Raw genomic sequence first — 15672 nt, forward strand, 5'->3', positions numbered from 1 at the left:
ACCACCAGCGGTTCAGAACGGCAGTTATCTGCAGGAGCGGTACAAGATGTATTCTCCGGAGTTTGTGAACTCACAAATTCCCTGAGAATTCATCTTGCGAGAGCAAGGTTAGTATTACAGAAACAACATAGCAGAATTTGCTTTGTTGCAGACGTATTAAAAATAAAAAGATACTGGTCATTTTGTTCTGTTTTTTGAGGATTTTTCTTTGATATATGTAGTCCAGGTCTCGGCCTGGACCACAGAAAGTCTTGATCTAGTCTCGGTCTTGATAATCTCTAGTCTCGGTAATGTCTTGTTCTCGGTTGGTGTGGTCTTGACTACAACACTAGTTGTCTGCTACTCAAGGCTACACAAATGGGGATTCAATAATTAATTATTGATTAAATCAGCAATTGATTACTAACTGAAAATGTAGCGGAATGGCACACATTCTGTCCAAGATAATACAGCTAGCCATGGTGAGGTGTGAAGGTGGTGGTGATTTATTAAAGGCTGCAAAGGAGATGATGTGGGGCAAGGTTAAAACAGTTTTGGATGTTTCATTATAGTTTTTACAATGCCTATAGAAAATGATCATACCCTGTGAAAACTTGACCTTTTGTCACCTTGCACCCTGGAAATTACAGTTTAAGTTGAATAATAAATTAATTTAAATAAGCTTGATTTAACTCATTCACTGCCTTTGACAAGTATACTTGTCAATTGTATTTTTTAGAACGGTGCTAAATGGGGGCGAATCTGATTATGCTCCACTGTAAATATCAAACTTGGAAACAACTTTACTGATGCCCAACCACCGGTAGATGACATCATTGCCCCATTTTATACAAAATAAACACAGTTTCAGAGTCCATGGGAGAAATGGCTGTATTTTGGCAAACCTACATTTTTCTACTGTCAATTATAAAAGATCGGGACGGGGCAAAAAGTAGGGAGTCTATTCTGTCATTTGGTAGATTCGATTTATATATAATTATTGAATGTAATATCACGCGAGTATTGAAAATTTTAAAGTTTTCTAAAATGGCTGGCAGTGAATGTTAATACTATACTGTATGTTGTACTGTCCTGTACTGTACTGTACTGTATTTTTTTTTATTCAAATTTGTATTTAGTTTTTATTTTTTCCAAAATGCTTTAATTGACTTTATATATATATATATATATATATATATATATATATATATATATATATATATATATATATATATATATATATATATATATATATATATATATATATATATATATATATATGGCATAATTGCATATTTGTGAAGTGCAGAATATAAAAAAAGTTACTAGTGGTGTAAAAGTATTATGTAATAAAATAGACCATCTTTCTTCTATACAGCCGTTAATAGCAATATTTACAATAAACAGATTTTGTCAGTTATAGTTTTAGCATACATTGTAGGTTCATCCATCCATCCATTTTCTTGACCGCTTACTCCTCACAAGGGTCGTGGGGGTGCTGGAGCCTATCCCAGCTGGCTTCGGGCATAGGTGGGGTCCACCCTGAACTGGTTGCCAGCCAATCACATACATTGTCGGTTCAGTTATTTTTTTTTAATTTCACTAGCAAAAATGTGTTTTTATGTTTTAATTTTCAGTTATTTTAATTCTCATTAACTATAATAACCATGTGTGGAGAAGGCTTCTGCATATTGTGTGATGTAACAGTGTGCATGAAACAGATGTGACTACTTGATGTGATTTGCTCCTTTCTTTACTCATGCAATAGTGTTCTGGCCTCAAGTGTTGATTTGGGTAAGACAATGAGAAGGACTTCGGCCAGTGATTTGTGTCACCTCATCAGAGCATCAAGAGCCAGCAGTGCTGTACCCAAGCAGCTGATGCCCACACTGTTGTGAGGACTTTTTTGTTCTGCCATTTGTCGTGGACATTTTTGTTGTAATGCAGATGAATTAAAACTACCTGCTGATGGTACGTCTCATTACACGTTAACATGTGATATTACAACAACAAAACATTTGTAGAGTATTTATTGGTCCTTTTAAACAAACACAAAACTTTTGTTTGAAAATCAACTTTCACATATGACTTTTGTGTCATTTGATACATCCGACCACAATGCTTTAAATTTGTACATTTATAACTTTCAAAAATATAATAATAAACAGCCATATCAAACATATAAATATTTCAAATATCAGAATGAACATTTCAGAGTAATAACTATATGTGTCTCTCCTTTTTCAATTGGGGCAATCTTGCAATGTTGCTGGAAAAGCCATCAGCTGGGTGATACTGCCCTCTAATGGATTATCTTTGCAATGCATTTGTTAGATCATATGCGTCAGGGTTTCAATGGGGAAAAAATATACTCATGAAATAGAGGGCTCAAAATGGTCAAGAAAAAAAAGAAAAGAAAAAACCCAGACATGACAGCCATATCACTTGCTCCTCTCTCACTTGCACAAGGAACACGTATTGTCTTTCAACCGTACTTGATCATGTCATTCAAGACTCAACTACCCAAACTAGAGAATATGCAGATATTTTGAGTGTGATGTGGGTGTGCATCTAAAGGCGACCACCCAAACATTTCAGTGATGCCCCATCACAGAGCTAGTGCTGTCAACATGAATGTGGACTGACACCTTTTTACAATTCTGTCACCGATAATTTGAATTTGGTCCCGCTATCCTTGTACTTATGTTTGCTGTTTATTGTTTATTTTTACAGCTTATCACTGTGTTGAGGTGGCCGTTTTACAGGTGACAAAGCCATCGCTGAGGTTGCATTTCACGGGTGTAACGGTTCCCCCGGAAGCAACCCTCATCTCACAAAGAAACCCAATTTGACTAATTTCTGCTTTATATATATATATATATATATATATATATATATATATATATATATAGTAGTGAGAGTGAGGGACTCGACAATGTGAAAGCACTGCCATCTATTGGCTTTTTGGCGAACAAACTGTGCTTGTTTAATAACAGATGTGAAAAGACAGGAGACATATTGCACTCTGTTAGGTTAACAACTACGAAATATAATACAATTTATTTGACCTTTGAACTGACCTAATTGCAATCAAAATAAATATTGTTTGACTTCACATTGGTGTGTACACTAAATATTACCTCCTCAAATATGTTGCAATGCGTATGTTTCAAAGCTGTGTCGTGGTTTCAGGGCTGTTTGCATCATCAGGGACCTTATATGTGCCTCTGTTCTTCCACATCCTCACCACCATGAAGAGCACCGCCACGTTGACAAGGCTGAGCAAGATGAGCATCTGTGTAGTAAGCAGCAACATGAGTGAATCTGACAAAGCACTGAAAGCCTCACTAATATATATGTGCAGTCTTTGTAAATTGTCCACACTATTTACTTATATACTTACCTACTTATATTAATTATTTATTTTTGTATATTTTTTTTATTTTTTATTTTTTTACCTGTCTACTGCATCACTGATTTATATTCCATGTACAGCTCTCTGCATGCAGCAATGGTTGTTTTAAATAAAGTTGAGTTTAGTGGAGAATTGTTCATACATCCATTTTCTATATTGCTTAGCTTCACGAGGAAGTGAGGTAATACGCCTCTTGAAAATTCAGTCTTCAATTAACCATAGAAGCCGGAGTATCCAGAGAAAGGTTAAACAAGCAAACATGCACACTCAGAATCGAGAATCAAAGCCAGAACCTCAGAACTGTGATGTAGAACAGCTTGCTTCTCACAAGGGTCGCGGGGGGTGCTGGAGCCTATCCCAGCTGGCTTCGGGCAGTAGGCGGGGTACACCCTGAACTGGTTGCCAGCCAATCACAGGGCACACAGAGACAAACAACCATCCATGCTCACAAACACACCTAGGGACAATTCGGAGCGCCCAATTAACCTGCCATGCATGTCTTTGGAATATGGGAGGAGACCGGAGTACCCGGAGAAGACCCACGCAGGCACGGGGAGACTCCACCCAGGAATGCCGGACCCTGGACTCAAACCCGAGTCCTCAGTAATGGCAGGTGGACGTGCTAACCACTCACCCACCAGGCCACCCGTTCTCTCAATATGGTTAATATATTTGTTTGTATTGTGTTTTTTTTTTTTTTTTAAATAAATACATTTAAATCCTGTAAATGCTAAAAACATGCTTAATAAATTGTCCTATATCGCAGATTACACTTTTTGCGGTGGGGTCCGGAATGTAGCCTTGGAGTGGGGACTACTGTACTCTGAAACATCTACATTTGGAAATCTAGATTAAACTTTGGAGTTTTCCACAATGATTTGTAAAGGAACAACTCAAGTAAGCAGACTGCAAATCAGAGTACGGTGTCACCATACCAGAAAATGTTGATCCAAGTCAAGCAGGGCTGTTTTGGTTTCACATTTTAATATATGCGATACATAAAGTGGACAGATGGATGGAATATACAGTAGTTAACTTCCTTATATAGCAGTTGCCGCCATCCATTCTCTGAACCACTTATCGTCACATCTTGAAGTGTTTTCATACATTTTCTGTAATTCGGATTTTACTGCGACATTAGCTAAGGCCTATATGTTCCATCTCACTGGAATGGAACTCCTTCATAAATAGAGGACATCCTGTAATGATCAACGACTCTGCACACTTGCTTGACAGTTGAGAATGTTACCATTTGCAGTCAACTCCTACTGGCCAACATGGTATGAAATTATCAATGCCTCAATGAGATGCTCATTGCACCCACAGAGGGTCCTAAGGCTGTGTTCATACTTCCAATGGGGTAAATGCCACGGAAGAGGCGGGACTGTTTTTGCGCATGAGCTTTGGTTCCGGTCCGGTTTGCGATGTGTGTGCCCCTCAGTTGCGCGTTCGCAACCCGGACCGGAATCAAAGCTCATGTGCAAAATCACGGAAGTCGGAAGTCCCGTCCGTCTCTTCCGTGGCATATACCCTATTCAGTACGCAGCATGATTGGACCTTATCCACCATTTAACTCATTCACTGCCATTGATGTGTATATCCGTCAATGGCAGTGAATGAGTTAAGTCAATTCCGTTCCCATTGACGTGTATATCCGTCAATGGCAGTGAATGAGTTAAAAAAATAAACAAATCATAAAACTTCACTGCCACTCGCCATAACCCAAAACCATATTGTTGCTGAATTTGACCTTACTATGTAAAGCCAGATGGTAAAGGAATCCTGAAATGTTGACTCAATGTCCTGATGCCTGTCCGGTGGTGACTCCCACATACCCAGAGCGTGGTTGTAGTCCAAATTCAGGACCCCTCTTGGCAGCACTCGGACACCCCAGTAAACTTTTTTTAACTTTTTGAAGTTGCTATCAAGCACGTCACAGCAGTACGTTCCTGGTGGGTACAAAACCAACGTGTAGGCACATTATGATGTAATCACAACAGGTTTGAGGGTATAGACCGTTCTAGTGTGATGTCATTTGGGTGCAGCCCCATGCTGGAGGACAAGCCGTCAAAGCGGGTGAATGAGAAAACAATGAGTGTGACCGAGAAAATGGGTCAAACAGTTGATAAATCAGCGACCAATGCTATGGTGAGCTTGTGAGTGGCCTACGGATATTCTAATTGCTCAAAGAGAGATGCGATCATTCTTTCGGCTGCCAACAGCGATTCTAAACCAAGCAGAAGACAGTTGAGTCGAAGACAGCAGGGTGGCTAGCGAAGCTACGACGCGACTGCTTTGCACCCACAAAAACTACAAGGAGATGCTCAGATCATTTTATATTAGGTACAAACACAGTAGTGGGTCATAACATTAACCTCTGATTGTATATTCCATCAGACGTGATGAATGTGCCATATTATCTTTAGTGAAACAATCATTCATACTTTTTTTTTTTTTTTGCATAAAGTATTTTGAACAAAATGTTAACTATTTAAACCCAATCGCAACACTTCAAAGGGATTACACCACACGGTATTTTAAGCCCTTTCAACAGTTAACTATAGGCATATAATGATTAACTCTTACCTTTGACACCATGGAGATATATTTTTTTTTCAATTGAAATATTAGGTGTTTTGCTGGTTAGTTTTCTAACATTGACGTAAAACGTGCGGTTCAGTAAAATCCCGCCTCTCCCCGTGAGATTGCCGCGCCCCCGGTGGCGAGCCGACTGAAGTCTGCTGTTGGAGATCTGTGTTTGAGCACTCCTCTGAATGTAAGCCATTAGTTAATTCTTCAATAAAACAAAACAGCTCCTTGCCGCAAGAAATCGTGGAGTAAGTGAGGAGAGGTAACAAGAGAGAGGAAAGAAGGAGGGGGGAAAAAAAGGGAGTTGGTCTCGAACTGGGGACTTGCTGCGCCAAGCAACTCCATTTATTTGTAGCTAGCGGCTCCAAACAGCTTGTTTCAATGAGTCGCAGTAATGTAGTGTTCTACTCGGGATGTTTTTTGTGGCACAACATATTTCCCTCCTTTTAACGAAAACGCTCGCCAAAGATCATGTTCATTTATGGGGGGCTTGTCCTCCAGGAGGCGGAGTAAGCAGTGACGTCAGCTAGAACGGTCTATTGACACCACATTCACCTGCATGCTCCTCTTTGATCGGGTCCAGAATGACCTGGTCCACCTGTGGACTCGCCCAGCGGGTGAATAACGAGTCGTCGGAGCTGATCAACCCTGGGGCATGGTGCCATTCCACCCTCAAGTGAGAAGAACACAAGTGATGTGGCATTATTGAAAATATCACAAATTATTTTACAACATGGAATGGATGTCTAACACCCTCAAACAATGAAGGCGTATTAGGGCCACATGTGTATTTATTTTTTTCGGGGGGAATATTCTGAGAAAAAAAAAATGTTTTTTATATATATATAATTTTTTGTTTTTCCCTGCAAATTTGCCACTTGGCAAATGTGCGAGTTTTTTTCCTCGGAATATTGCCCTCACCCTAAAAAAAAAAATAAAAATAATAATATATATATATATATATATATATATATATATATATATATATATTAGGGGTGTGAATTGCCTAGTACCTGACAATTCGATTCGTATCACGATTCACAGGTCACGATACAATTCGATACTGATTAATCCCGATACGAATTTATATGTCGATTGTTGCGATTTTTTTCCATTCAAATTGAGAAAATACTAATCAGTAAACTTGTAGAGTGTAAGATTTATATGAAAATGTATTATTTATTTATCTGAAACGTCAGTCTTATACAGGTTGTAATCTGTTTCATGTTTGAACAACATTAAAATGAAATATTAAGGCTTAATGTTCCGTTCATATAACATTCTTCCATGCTTAAGGTGTGAACCCTAACACAAAGTAAGACGTTTTGTGGAATATTTTTCCATTAAAAATGGAAGTTTAAAAATCGATTCAGCCGCCGATTGAATCGATTCGAGAATTGTGCGATGCAGTATCGCGATATATTGCCGAATCGATTTTTTTACACCCCTAATATATATATATATATATATATATATATATATATATATATATATATATATATATATATATATATATATGTAGCCCTAATACGCAATCGTATTCAACACTATAGCACCTTTCAGAATAAAAATGTGTAAGAAATTTGGTTCAGAAAAGAGTCCGAGCACGTAGTGTGCAACGAAAGTTGGTGTGGACCATCAAGAACGTGGTGAGAGATTGTTGAAATAAAAACAAGCTCTTGTCATTCTTTCATAATGATATTTTTTTTATTCAAATTATCCTATTATCAGTAGCAATGATAATCCAACACCATCCTAATTCCAACAGCTCCGATATTGACATTTTCATCTGTGGCCGTGATTGGTTAAAACAAACGTGTACAATGCTGCATCATCCAATCACCTCAAATTATTGTACAGAATGTCAGAATGCCTCAATAGTCAGGTATCACTTGAAGATACATACATAGTTTGCAGGAAATACATTTTGGAACAGTAATGTGAAACTGGATCATTTCCCTGGCACATCTGCTGAGATCTCATGACAAACTTACTTACTGTATGTGACTGTGTATCACTGCTCACCTCAACGGAAGCTTCTTCATCTGCTTCATCAACTCCACCAGACAGTCCATCTCCAGCCTCTCTCCTGTTGTCTTGGTTACAGTCCTTATTCCACAATTCCACGACTCCCGACACCTGACTGTCACATTGTGACACTTTTCCATGTCATCCTGGGACACAAGCACAACATCATGCTCGGCGGCGGAGCGTTATTACTCGTTTGGCTGTGGGGTACAGTACCTTGTCCTTGTCCTCTTGGGTACTCGTGTCACTCGCGACTTTCTTTTTATCCTCCATGGCCTTCTCGCTATCTTTAAATGTGCAAATCGTTTGCACTTTGAAGCCCATGCCACACGTGACACTGCACGTCGTGCTGTTGACGGCCACAACCAACTTCTCCGTATTTATGTTTTCGTCAACAGAGCTAAACTGGATATGGAGCATGATAAAGAAGAGAACTAGCATTCGAGCCATTGTGTTGAGGTATCTCCTGGAAGTGAATGAATACAGAAATCAGTTGGATTTTATTTTATTTTTTTAAGTTTGGGAAGAACTTTATTTCATCCATAATATAGTGAAAAATTAGCTGAGTGGATATTTAATTCACAAGTGGCTCCTAATGTGTAGCGACGTGCAGGATAATATGAACTGCAGGTCTTGAATGAGCAAATCATCCATCCATCCATTTTCTTAACCGCTAAGTCCTCAAGAGGGTCGCGGGGGTGCTGGAGCCTATCCCAGCTGGCTTCGGGCACTAGGCGGGGGACACCCTGAACTTTTTGCCAGCCAATCGCAGGGCACACAAAGACAACCATCCATCCACAATCCTCTCTCTCTCTCTCTCTCTCTCTCTCTCTCTCTCTCTCTCTCTCTCTCTCTCTCTCTCTCTCTCTCTCTCGCTAAGAAAACAAAATCTAACAATTCAGTAACAAATCCTTTGTGACTATAACAAACAAAATGAGAACCAACAACATAAATGTTTTTTTTTTTTAACCTGTCGTCGTGACGTCATCTGCGGATGTTACCCATCACAGCTCACAGTGCCATACGGTGCATGCACTGAGGTAGAGGACTGTGACACACAAAGGTGTACACGACATCAACTGCATTCATGTACGTGACGCTCATCTTTACGTTTGCTTGAAAATAATCGCGTTACTGCCTTTGCTGCGACAACCGGTTAACCGTCGTAATTACCGTGATTGGGCTATCCATCCAGCCATTTCCCGAATAAAGTGTTGCTAAACGTCCTTTTACACACGCAAATATACTCGCGGGTCTGTTTTAAACATCCGAAATCTTGTTTATACTTTCTCACTGAAATGCTTTTTTTATTATATTTTCTTTCATTTTACTTATCTTTTTTTTTTTTTTAACTGACTATTTACATTCATTGACTTGCAGTTTTTTGTCTGTCCAGCTGGTGTCAGACAAAACACACGAGACATAGGCCTGAAATGCTGTATTATGTAGGCCTATATGGCACTTTTAGAAATACTGTACACAAAGACAAACGTTTTTTTTTTTTTGTTTTTGTTTTTTTTGTTTAGTTTAACGATGAAGAATTTACAGGTTTCTCATGTGTGTCTGTTTGTCCAGCTATGTATCCGAATTTTGTGGTAGTGATGTTAATAGGAGTTTCTTTGCTTGGAAGCTAGTAGTCACATGTCACCATAACATTTTTAGAGTAGAGCTGTCAAACGATTACTTTTTTAAAAGCAAATTAATCCCATGTTAGAATTTTGATTAATCATGATTGTTAATCACTTAATTAAAAATCCTTATCAACATTTTTTGCCCGCCAAATTTATTTTTACACTTTATGTGTTAAGTCTTTTTACATTTAATGTTATGTGGACATCATGTTTTGATCTACTGCGCTCTGTCAATCTCCTCTTTTTCCTAATCAGTTAATTACTTTCTATAATTTCAAATCCATCCATTTTCTTGACCGCTTATTCCTCACAAGGGTCGCGGGGGGTGCTGGAGCCTATCTCAGCTGGCTCTGGGGGGTGCTGGAGCCTATCTCAGCTGGCAGCAGACGGTGTACACCCTGGACTGGTTGCCAGCCACTTGCAGGGCACACGGAGACGGACAACCAGCCACAACCACAAGCACACCTAGGGACAATTCAGAGCGCCCAATTCACCTGCCATGCATGTCTTTGGAATGTGGGAGGAGACCCGGAGTACCCGGAGAAGACCCGCGCGGGCACGGGGAAAACATGCAAACTCCACCCAGGAAGGCTGGAGCCTGGACTCAAACCCGAGTCCTCAGAACTGGGAGGCAGACGTGCTAACCAGTCCTTCACCGTGCCGCCCATAATTTAAAATGAAAAATAAAAATAAAAAATGGCCCCAATATTTTGACATCAACAAATATTCTGAATTTCATACATGCTTTATTTTAATGCATGTAGTTATGTTTATGTTGCTCAAACACAACCTACCTTCTGCTGTCAAGCTAAAGGATCATCTGCGGTCAAAATTAATAGTGTGATTAATCTGCGTTTATACAAGATTAGTGCGATTTTTTTGTGAATAATCAATGAGTTAACGCTTTAACTTTGACAGCATTGGTTTAAAGTAATAATAGCCGATTTGACAAATTGGCTATTAATACAAATCGGATTTGTATTTTCAAAATACATCTGGGTTAGGTTTAAACTAAGTATACAAAATTAAAAACAATGGCTTGAAGCGTGACGCAAGATCGAGTCCAGGCTCCGGCCTTCCTGGGTGTAGTTTGCATTTTCTCCCCGTGCCCGCGTGGGTCTTCTCCGGGTACTCCAGTCTCCTCCCACATTCCTAAGACATGCATGGCAGGTTAATTGGGCGCTCCGAATTGTCCCAAGGTGTGCGTGTGTGAGTGGATGGTTGTTTGTCTCTGTGTGCCCTGCGATTGGCTGGCAACCAGTCCAGGGTGTCCCCCGCCTACTGCCCAGAGCCAGCTGAGATAGGCGCCAGCAGCCCCCGCGACCCTTGTGAGGAATAAGCGGTTAAGAAATTGGATGGGTGAATGGATGGATGTATGGATGGATTGAAGCATGCATTTTTTAAATTAAATTTTGCATAACCTAGTTCACAACCAAAGTTATCTCAAGACACGTTACATATGGTGTAGGTCTCTACACTAGGCAACAGAGAGGAAGGAAGAACCTTCAAACAGAGAGCAAGAGCAAGATCGAATCGCAGGGTTGTAACAAAGAAGCAGTGTGCACTATTGTGCATGGGTTTACTCCGAGTACTCCGGTTTCCTCCTACATTCCAAAAACATGCATTGGGGGCCGATTGATCACTCCAAATTATCCATAGGTGTGATTGTGGGTGCGAATGGTTGGTCTTCTATGTGTGCCCAGTGATTGGCTGGCAACCAGGGTATACCCCGCCTCCCGTCCATTGACAGCTAGGATAGACCTGAAGAAACAGGAGATATGTATCAGGAAGTGTTAGAACGTGGCATGGAGCATGCTCTTAGCAGCCACCATCTCACCTCCGCCAACAGTCTGTCAGACACGTTGTATCCCCGTGCTCACAATCCACAACCGATCAGGGCACGTGAATCTGCAGGTGGCTTTCAAGAAAAGCCTCAAATGGAAGCCTGTCATTTACCCACAAAATACCATGAGAGTAAATAATGGCTACATTCTCATGTTGCCACATGAAAATGCTTACAGACCATTCTAACATCATCATTATTTAGACGAACCTGCGATCACGTGAACGTCACTAAATGGGGATTCATCAGACCACTTGCCGTGTTCATGGATGGACGTATTGGCATCCAACCACAGAGAGGATACGACGGTCGTCAGGACAGGTACTTGTAGTAACCTCTGTAGTAACCTTCGGATCAAAGATAAAGGTGAGGTGACGTCCACCTGGCAGATGTTCAGAAAGAGGACCTTGGCGCTTGGCTGCAGGGTATCAAATAAGAGCAATCAAGCTCAACAACGTACAAATCAAATGATGGAGGGAGGAAGGAGTGATGGATGGAAGGAAGCAAGGAAGAGAGGAGTGGAGGGAAGTAGAGAGAGTGACGGAGTTTAAAAAAAAAAAAAAAAGTACAATCACTGCTGAGGACCGGATTTTATTTTTATTTTTTTAAGACGACATGAAATTTGACAGACTTGAATGTAAACATGCCCTCGGCACTACAGGACAACAAATACAGGTCATGGCATTAAAGCAATCTTTCTATTTTCCTCCATATGACGCCATACACATTTCGTTGTACAGTATTGACAATGCGGATAATGTTAAGATACCACTTATGTAACTCTACCCCCCACAAGCATTAGCCAACATTTTTGCACAACAGGGACAGCCGCGAACGGGTGCTCTATAGCCCTGACAGCAATCTCTCTTCAGCTATATAATTTTATTTTGTGTTTTATTTACAGCAGCAGAGAAAAAAATGGAATAGGTTGTTGTGAAAAGCAGACCAGCTCAGATATTGTAGCCCTTTTTTGTGAACACCCATCCTGCAATGGAAATTAATGACATCTGGTGAATTATGAGTTTTTTTTTAAATTGTATTTTATTGTAAACAGTGTTGCACAAAGGTGGTAAAATAATCACGTTAGAAGTTAATTTGTCAAAATAATCTTACAAATTAGCATGCCGACGTGCAGACAGAAAGTAGACAGTTGATTTGGTCAGCGATGACACCGGTAACATCGATGTCACATCAGCTCGATGGTAGTCAGTGACACTTTGCCCCACACCCCCAGGTGCTTGATGCATTACAAGTCGTGAACTCAATATTTGTAATCCAGCTGGTGGGTGTCGGCGAAGATCACATGAAAGGTGCCAGCGTCACTCTGAATGACAATCTGGAAAACCCCAAAGATGTACATTATTAAATGAACCTTACCGCTGTTGCTTTTGACCCCATGTTGGGGTTAACTGAACTACATGCCACATGCATTTCGGGAGCATTAACATGCAATCGATGATCGCAATGCGCAAAATTAGGCACAGTAATAAGTTATATGCAGCCCCCCAATCTTAACACGTATTCTGATAAATATTGTGTTTGTGGAATATGAAATAACATGCAAAATCCACAGTTGCTTAGGCCTCAGGTAAGGACCAATCACAGCTCATCTTGCAAACCCAACATGGCCAAACTCAGAAAACAGGTGAGCCATGCTTGGTCATAACCTATTTCCTCAGCATGCGTGATGTCATCTTCAGTCAACAGAAAGTGGAAAATGTGTTTTTAAAGGTATTAATTGTACATGAAAAACAATGAAGTTACCAAATTCATTCTGGACAAAATACTATCTTCTTACTGCTGAAAAAAGCTGAATGAGTCAAGTATCCCTTTAAAATGATGATTAACCTAACAAAACCCAAATCCGGCCAATAGTTTTTCAGACTGGATTCGAGTTCGAATTTTCTGCCCTCTGAAAGTGTGCGCATTGTGTACGTGAAGCGTGAGTGTAGTTTCATTTTTTTTTGGCCACAGGTGGCAGTAGCAATTGGAAATTGGATTTTCCGCCTTCAGTAGCTTTAATCAATTAACATTTGAAATACAGTTACTTTTACTTTGACTAAATAACCAACAAATCGACTAATCAACTACCCACACTTCTGGGTACACATTGAATTAGGCAACAAGGAAAGAGGGCTGGCCTTTCGCACTTGCTGATGTATGTGCAGTGTGGGCATCACTGAGGCTAAGCTCATCTCTTGTTCCTGATTGGTCAACGAAAACAATTAGGGTCTCTTAGCAGAAATGTTGTCTTATCAACCACCCAATTAACCAACCTACCAAAAATGACCACCAATCAAAGGACTGATCAATTACCAAAATAACCAATCAATCAATCAATCAATCAATCAATCAATCAATCAATCAATCAATCAATCAATCAATCAATCTATCTATCAATCAATCAACCACCACACCGACTAATTAACTACCCACAGAGCTCACACACTTCATGCATTCATCTCTGGATCCCGATTGGTCAGAGTGCTGAGTAGCGTCTGCAAAACCAAACACATTCATCATCTCTTTTCGTCATCTGTGCAACTCAATTAGCTAACTATTTTTCTCGTGGGTTCTCATTTCCAAGCTGAACTTTTCAACCCAGAATTTTTTGCTTGAAAAAAAAATCTGAAAAAAAAAATCAAAAAAAAAAAATCTCAATATTGGTTTTAAAACAAGTCACATGATGACTGGGTTCATCACGTTTTTGTTGTTGTTGTTGTTGTTGTTGTTGTTTTTAATTATGAAGGCCACTGCTAATGTCATCTGTAATGCTGAAAATGAAATACATAAGTAAACCAATTTAGAGCATTGCTTCGAGTAAATAAAATAATTGTATTGTCTTGCGTATTATTCATTTCCTTGTTTTTTGTTTTGTTTTGTTTTTTAAAGCAATCAATAACCTGTAAATATGATTTATTTCCGGATAAAAGAAAAAAAAAACTTTCTTTCGCAGTTCACACAATACATTACGGAAGTTTCATTTTGAGATGTAAACAGATATAAGAGTATTGAAACCACTCTTCAAGATACTGTATCAATAAACACGGAAAAGGAGGCGGGACCATATGCTTGTCTGACGCTGTTTGGTTCTCTACTGCAGGCCTACCAGACTGGCATGAAAAACAAAACTGATTTTACGTCAAGCCAGCACAAGGCCTTGAGACGATACGTCAGCATCCAAGGAGCCGCGTGGGGGTGACGCAAGCCATACATATCGCCTCAGAAGTCTTGTCTCTTGCATTGTTTGTGCATATAGAAGACGGACAAAGTCTCAAAAGTATTGTGCCTGGATTGTTTTCAAGTGTAGCAATCACAGAAAAAAAAAAAGTTTAAACCAAAGTTTATTATTATAATTGGTAATAATTATAATTATAATATTATAATTATATTATTATTATTATTATTATTATTATTATTATTATTATTATTTATAAAGTTTATTGAACCACCACACAATAGAACCATTACACATCGATCACAACTAGTTCCGGGTATAGTATTTGTTAAGAAAAAATAAACTGCCAAACCTTCAAAGTGAGATGCCTCAATAGTTGTCCAATTTTGAAATGAAAAACCTCCAGACAATATATGTCAATCGAAATTTGAGAGTCTAAAGTATCATGTCAGCAAATTATGTAAGACTTCAGCTCAGTGATCATTCATGTTTTTCTGCTTCACATGAGAAATACAATTTCTAATTAAAATTAATTAAAAAAGTACGTCCACAAAATAATTTTATTCAGCATTTGTCATTTGAACATAAAGCTCCACTAATTAAATTAAACATTAAATAATAATAATGATAATAATAATAATAATAATTAATAATAATAATAAGAAGAAGAAGAAGAAAGAGAACGATGGGGTCTAACCTGCCTGTACTGCAGCAAAGTATGCATTTTGTAGTGGTTTTATTGTTTATTGTATGTGTACTGTTTGAGCTCAGTTCACAACGATGGAAACATGGTAAAAGGCCGAACACGCATTTATTTATACAAATAAAAAGTGTCACAGTTCAATCGTCGTGTTGACTTCCGGATTCCCATGCTGCTCAAACGTGACCCTATAGGTGACGAAATCCGGCATGCTGACCAATAGAAAGGCAGAATTCGCAACGGCACTGCGGTCACGTTGGACATGCATTCAATTGCAGTCGAAAATGTAATAATCACATCCTGAAAGGT

At 39.2% G+C, this 15672-nt stretch overlaps 1 protein-coding gene across 2 annotated transcripts; it reads right to left on the reverse strand.

The window, feature by feature from the left end:
* Positions 1–1993: 1993 nt before the first annotated feature.
* On the reverse strand, positions 1994–9154 carry tmem81 (transmembrane protein 81). Of its 2 annotated transcripts, none has more exons than XM_077514067.1 (6): positions 8982–9154; positions 8228–8477; positions 8009–8157; positions 6539–6654; positions 5230–5343; positions 1994–3274 (listed from the first exon to the last, which is right to left on the reverse strand). In XM_077514067.1, exons 2-6 carry the CDS (start codon positions 8459–8461, stop codon positions 3195–3197), a joined length of 693 nt encoding a protein of 230 aa, XP_077370193.1. In that variant the 5' UTR covers positions 8462–8477; positions 8982–9154; the 3' UTR covers positions 1994–3194. The 2 variants fall into 2 exon arrangements, with proteins under 2 accessions (XP_077370193.1, XP_077370192.1); XM_077514066.1 differs by having other exon boundaries at positions 5150–5343; positions 8982–9149.
* Between the last annotated feature and the right edge of the window lie 6518 nt (positions 9155–15672).

Source organism: Festucalex cinctus, chromosome 2, assembly GCF_051991245.1.
Source record: "Festucalex cinctus isolate MCC-2025b chromosome 2, RoL_Fcin_1.0, whole genome shotgun sequence".
NCBI classification, from domain to species: Eukaryota; Metazoa; Chordata; class Actinopteri; order Syngnathiformes; family Syngnathidae; genus Festucalex; species Festucalex cinctus.

Bases quoted from the DNA above. Each gene is read 5' to 3' on its own strand.
- tmem81 (XM_077514066.1), bottom strand. From the start codon at position 8,461: ATGGCTCGAATGCTAGTTCTCTTCTTTATCATGCTCCATATCCAGTTT. The intron at 8,158-8,227 runs GTACTGTACCCC...CTTGTGTCCCAG, and splicing joins CCCAAGAGGACAAGGACAAG to GATGACATGGAAAAGTGTCA. The intron at 5,344-6,538 runs GTGAATGTGGTG...TGTACCCACCAG, and splicing joins GATCAAAGAGGAGCATGCAG to GAACGTACTGCTGTGACGTG.